The 3,740-nt window shown below is 54.5% G+C and overlaps 1 protein-coding gene across 1 annotated transcript in view; it reads right to left on the reverse strand.

Annotated features, from left to right (window-relative positions):
• Window positions 1-3,451, reverse strand: part of gse1b (Gse1 coiled-coil protein b) — a 476,683-nt gene extending 473,232 nt beyond the window's left edge. The window contains exon 1 of the mRNA XM_052462428.1: window positions 477-3,451. Coding sequence (XP_052318388.1) covers window positions 477-3,086 — 2,610 coding nt within the window. The 5' untranslated portion in view covers window positions 3,087-3,451. The remainder of the gene's footprint in view (window positions 1-476) is intronic.
• Window positions 3,452-3,740: the final 289 nt, after the last annotated feature.

The following is a 3,740-nucleotide window of genomic DNA, read 5'->3' on the forward strand; positions in this document are numbered from 1 at the left end:
TCCACCTACACACAGACAGGCACGGGAGCACTTAAACCACTGAAATAATCCACCGACACACAGACAGGCACGGGCGCACTTAAACCACTGAAATAATCCACCGACACACAGACAGGCACGGGCGCACTTAAAACACTGAAATAATCCACCTACACACACAGACAGGCACGGGAGCACTTAAACCACTGAAATAATCCACCTACACACAGACAGGCACGGGCGCACTTAAACCACTGAAATAATCCACAAACATCAAGTTAGGTTACACAAACCAATAGCTAACAGACATGAACAAGCACACAATCTACTGAAAAGGATGCATACTACACCACTAAAATATACAACACACCCACAATAGTCAACTTTGAGCATCAAACATCTGCACACTTCCTGGAAACCCCTGTGGCTCAGCCGAGAAGCATGGTGCTGCGGACCGCATACAAACTGAAGTGAAAAGACCGAAACCTGTGTCTTACCTTGTGTCTGGGGCGTGATGTAGGGGGAGGTGACTCTGTCCTCCCGTCTCCCTGTCCCTCCCTGTCCCTGTCTCTCTCCTGCTGCATGCTCTGTCCTGCCAGCACCATGGACTTACATTCAACACACGAGCCAATCACCAGCTTCCTCCCATCATCCACGAGAAGGGTGCGGCGCCCGCGTGGGGCGTACAGGAACACAGGCAGCCTGGCCACTGTGACCGCACACAGCCCCCCCTGACGCCTCTGCTCCTGTCTGCAGAAGAAGCACACAAAGGCCTCGCAGCTGTACTGTCTGGCCCAGGGAGAGCTGGCCGGCTGGGGGGTGGAGGAGGCTGGGCCTGGGGCTGTAGAGCTGGAGGTGGCAGAACCCTGGCTCTCATGTTGAGCCCACTGGGCATGCAGGTCGTGATAGCAGAGGGCACAGGCTGACACCAGGCCGGTGGCGTCGGCAGGTTTGGCGCGGGGAGCGGGAGGGTGGATGGTGAGGAAGGGAAAGAAGGGCTCTCTCTCTCCACAGCGCCCGGGAGGGTTGACATGGAGTTGGAACTCTCCCCCGACCCCTAGCTCTGTCCCACACAGGTAACACACTGATACAGACCCACCATGGCCAGAGGAAGAGGAGGACACCCCCTTTTGGGAATGGGCCAGTCCGGCTCCCCCTGTGGCCAGCGCTGCGTGGTACCTCCCCAGGAAGGATGTGACAGAGGTGATGAGGTCCTCACTGAGGCTGAGGCGGTACGCCCCCCAGATCTCCTCCAGGATGGTGTAGCATGGAGGACAGCAGTGCACCCGGCCGTTCCTCACTCCCTGGGCACCAGGCGGGCACGGCAGCAGGTTGATGAAGGGGAAATACATGGCACCGCGGGCTTTGCCCACGCCGGCCCGTGCATATGCCACCCTCACATCCCGCCCACACTCCTGGCCACAGAGGAAACAGGCCTCACAGGAAGCCTGAGACTTAGGTAGGCGGTCCGGGGGCTCTGAGGGGTGCCTTTCCTGGGGAGTGAGGTAGGGAGGGTGGCCCGAGGCTGGTGCAGGGGTGGAGGAGCCCTGGTTGAGGGGGACCACGTAGAGGCGCTGGAGAACGGGCACGTCAGCCAGCTGGAAGCCCTGCCACTGCTGCATGAGGGAGGTGTGGCAGCTGGCACAGACCAGGGTGGTGCCCCCCGGGGTGAGGGGCATGGCGCCAGGGGGAGGGCTGTGTAACCACAGGAAGGGGAAGAAGGGCTCGCTGGCTGCCCTCTCCTGCTTCTGCACAGACACACGGAACCTCCCGCCCTGCCACATCCCGCTGCCACAGATGTAACACACACACTCCTCAGGACTGGTACTCCTGTTGGCACCACCACTGGCACCACTCTGGGGCATGGCAATGACCCTCCCAGCAGCGTCCCTGGGTGGTCTCAGCAGGGCCAATACCCTCTCTCTGCTGCTGCCAGCTGCTTCAAACACCTCGCGGTCGTCGTCACTGGTAATATTGATCTCATGGTCGTCGTCAGAGTTGTCAGAGGCTGTAAACCTACCCGGAATACTTTCTCTAGGTGCTGCTGCGTCGCGCCTAGAGGTGACAGTGGTGCCAATGGTTGATAGCCCGTCGGCAGCGTCAGCGAGATCCTCTCCTTTCTGTTGGAATATGAGGGAGGGATGCCTGGTTAAGCTACAGCTGCTGTCAGCAGCGCGTTGGAGAGGGCGCAGGTCAGCGTGTCTGACATTCCCCTCTGCTAGCCACTGCCTGTTGCGCATAATGATCCCGTTGTCCTGCACAGGTGTGTCGACGTGAGAGCTGTCATAGTATCTCTGGGACACAATCTCTTGGGACAGACATACTGATGATTGAGAGACATGATTCATAATTTTAGCACCGCGCCTGGACGGCATGGCACTATCCGATTTCGGCGAGTCCTGTGCCTGGTAGACACCAACCGGATAGCGGATAGCCCGTTGAGAGTCAGGGCTGTTTTTAACACTGATAACACTGTTGTTGTTCTTCCTGCTACCGTCTCTGGGAGTTTTGCTGCTGTTGGCAGAGGTTTTGTACTTCTCCTTGCTCACACCGGCGCGGTCTACTAAATCCAGTTCTTGGTCTGACATGTTCTCGTTTTCCGAGAAAGAGGAGAAATCTGACTCGTTCCCGTCGTAATTCTGGCTGCTGACACTGATTCTCCTCTCCAGGTCATAGGAGATGTTCCACTCCTGTGGTATACGCCGAGAGTCGCACTGGTACGGCCTCTTCAGCCAGTACATACGCTTCTCTATTGGTGTCCTAGTCCGCTCGAATGAGTTCCACTGCTCCCCCAGAAAACAGTGGCACACGGCGCACACCATAGCATGTCCATCCGGGCTGACTTCACATGCCCCCGGCGCTGGCTCCTGGTTTTGTAAAAACGGGAAAAACGGACCATTCTCTTTCGGATATTTCACTTGTAATCTCAATTCTTTTCCGGGCGAAACGCCGCTTCCACAAATAAAACAGTGAACCAATCCTATCCCATTCCGATCAGCCCTGGAAGTGTTGCCATGCGATGGGCTCTCGTCCCCGGGCATTATTGCAGCCATGAATCGGTGTTTCCGAGATATCGGTATTAAATCCTTGTCACGGGGGTCATTCATAGTTCTAAAAACACCCCAGACTACATGACATAATACCAAAAGCGCAATTCATTCTAAAAAACTCATACCTTCTTTACAAAAGTAGGCTATGCAACAAGACAGCGTATCGCGTTCAGCCTACTCACCGTGAATAGATAGCGGATAGCCCATTGAAACAGCAGCACTACAGAACAGGCAGCGAACCGTAGGCTAAATTCCTGGCTCTCAAGTATTCCGTTAGAGATAATCTATTCAAACCGTCCATGAAACATTGAGCAGAAACGCAGTGTCTCCAGTCCGCAGTATAGGACAGCGAACCCGATGGTAATGTGAGAAGAAAACTCTTGTTAGAATCACGGGTCACCTCTCCTACGAACTTTCCTGCGCTCTGAAAACTTTGGCTGTTAACTCGCTCACACTGTACACAGCGCCATCTCCAATTCACTGGATCAGTTTTCAGATACGCTCGCCGCTGCTCCCCCATATTCAAACATTCTCAGCAGACCTAACTGATAAAAGAGGGTCTCATTATTTTTATCCAAATGACGTATCTGTTGAAGAAAAAGTTCAACGTAATCATACCTTATCAAGCAATACTGTGTAGGCCTATTGATGTTCAGATCCAGTGTGATTAGAATAGCCCTAGCTTATAATTAGAGTAGGTATTGGTTTTAA

This window comes from Oncorhynchus keta, chromosome 14 (genome assembly GCF_023373465.1).
Source record: "Oncorhynchus keta strain PuntledgeMale-10-30-2019 chromosome 14, Oket_V2, whole genome shotgun sequence".
NCBI classification, from domain to species: domain Eukaryota; kingdom Metazoa; phylum Chordata; class Actinopteri; order Salmoniformes; family Salmonidae; genus Oncorhynchus; species Oncorhynchus keta.